Source organism: Macrobrachium nipponense, chromosome 31 (assembly GCF_015104395.2).
Source record: "Macrobrachium nipponense isolate FS-2020 chromosome 31, ASM1510439v2, whole genome shotgun sequence".
Lineage (NCBI taxonomy): Eukaryota > Metazoa > Arthropoda > Malacostraca > Decapoda > Palaemonidae > Macrobrachium > Macrobrachium nipponense.
The window spans coordinates 7,064,352-7,066,219 of NC_061093.1; the positions used below are offsets into that span (position 1 = coordinate 7,064,352).

General features: G+C 42.4%; 1 protein-coding gene across 1 annotated transcript; it reads right to left on the reverse strand.

The window, feature by feature from the left end:
• Positions 1–726: 726 nt before the first annotated feature.
• Positions 727–1,868, reverse strand: LOC135206426 (cuticle protein AMP1A-like). Its single transcript, XM_064237805.1, has 3 exons — positions 1,726–1,868; positions 1,203–1,447; positions 727–1,061 (listed from the first exon to the last, which is right to left on the reverse strand). The coding sequence occupies exons 1-3, from the start codon at positions 1,732–1,734 to the stop codon at positions 824–826; spliced, it is 492 nt and encodes a 163-aa protein (XP_064093875.1). The 5' UTR covers positions 1,735–1,868; the 3' UTR covers positions 727–823.

Sequence of the window (1,868 nt, forward strand, 5' to 3'; positions counted from 1 at the left end):
GGGGCTCATATAATTTTGGTCTATACTTTATTGAGAAAATAAGATTTACTTAAGAAGGGAGAACCTTATTAGGCAAATAACGTAATTCGTACTTCACAATATTACCAAGGGAGAGATAAGATGATAACTCCAATGAGAATGTTGTTCATTCATAAGGGGTCTCTATCGTATTGCATATTTCCTTCATACAGAGAGAGAGAGAGAGAGAGAGAGAGAGAGAGTGAGAGAGAGAGAGAGAGAGAGAGAGAGAGAGAGAGAGAGAGAGAGTCAAATCAAATCAAAACTTAACTTAAATTTTATAATGGTTATTCTATATGCCATAGTTAAAAAAATATATATACAACATCCATTTACTTATAGGATAACAGATTCATATATTTGATATCAAAGTCGAACGTACATGACCGCGTCTTGTTGCAACGAACACATGTTATCAAAATAATTATAGTACACAGTACACACCAAATAGAATTGGTAGATGACTATTAGTTGTTCACATAATGAACGGGGATTTGACGTTTGAAATGAGAGAGAGAGAGAGAGAGAGAGAGAGAGAGAGAGAGAGAGAGAGAGAGAGAGAGAGAGAGATTTTACCCTTTTCTTATCGTATGATAAGGACCTTGAAAAGAATGAAGAAATTATAAAAAGGACTCATGTGTTTAAGAGGGAATGCAGGTGCCCAGTAGCCTGACGATATGGGGATTTATTTTTAAAAAAACGTGGATCTTCGTCTGATGTGCTTTATTGCTTACGTTACGAATAAATATAAATAACAACTAGATTTTCGGCATTGATAGACAGTCTGTTTTCTTCATCTGGATGATCACTGGGGACTTCCGTAGGTCCTGGATGGGGTACGGATGGAATCCCTAGTTTCAAAGGATCCTTCGCGAGCCCGTCGGGCGTCTTCCTCAGCGGCGAAGGCGATCTGGTCGAGGACGAACTGAGGGATCGGGTGGGGGAATTCGGGAGCCACTGGCAGAAGGTTGGACTCGGGCTGGAAGCCGTTTTCGTTGGCTACGAACTTGACCAGGACAGGAGTGCCGTCGGGAGCAGTGTATCTGCAGTTATCGAAAATTGGAATCATGAGAAAGCAGTCTTTTTTTGTGGTGACTTTGTGACATGTATTATTGTTATCTATCGTTATCATGGAAATAACCACTGCCCATTACCGTAAAATGAGAGAATAAAGCTATACTCACGAGTACTGGCCAGCCTGGATGACTGCCCCATTTGCTGCGTCAGGTGAGCCAGCCTTGGCGAAGTGGATTCCGTTTTCGGCCTCGAATTCGACGTTGAATCTTCCGTCTTCCTCCATGATTCTCTCGTCCCTCAGAATGGCCACGCGTTCTCCTGAGTCGGCTCTGGTCGAAGAAGCAGCAGGGGCTTCGTATCTGGTTGACTGAGGGGCAGCAAACGCTGCGGCGACGAACACTGCAAGAATGACCTGCAGGAATGTAAAAAGTTGTTGTAAGAGGTATTAACACAAAATGGTCATTAAAATTATTACATGAAACTTTATGTCCTTAACAGAAGCCACCTTCTTTCTCATAGATCAGCAGCAGTTCCACTTTCAGATTTTCATCTTGAAAGTTTCTTGGACTAAAAGTTCCAACCTGTAAGACAGGACAATACTGGTCAAATCTGGCGAACATCTAAGAGTAAGGGAAGGATTCAGATTATCCAGAATAAACGACGGGAACAAAGTTTCAGTGAGACACTAACGTGCTTCATGATGGAGGAGGACTAACGGAGCGACTGACGATATGCATTGAGCGTCTCCTCGTTTATATACTGGGCATCTATTAGAGAAGGGAATCAAAAAATGCCACAATACTGGCTCGTGCCCTTGGCCCTTCGAGCAGAAG

What these genes read in the sequence shown, in the direction of transcription:
- LOC135206426 (XM_064237805.1), bottom strand. An exon ending in ATCCAGGCTGGCCAGTACTC is followed by an intron (nt 1,062 to 1,202) that starts GTGAGTATAGCT and finishes CGATAACTGCAG; the next exon opens with ATACACTGCTCCCGACGGCA.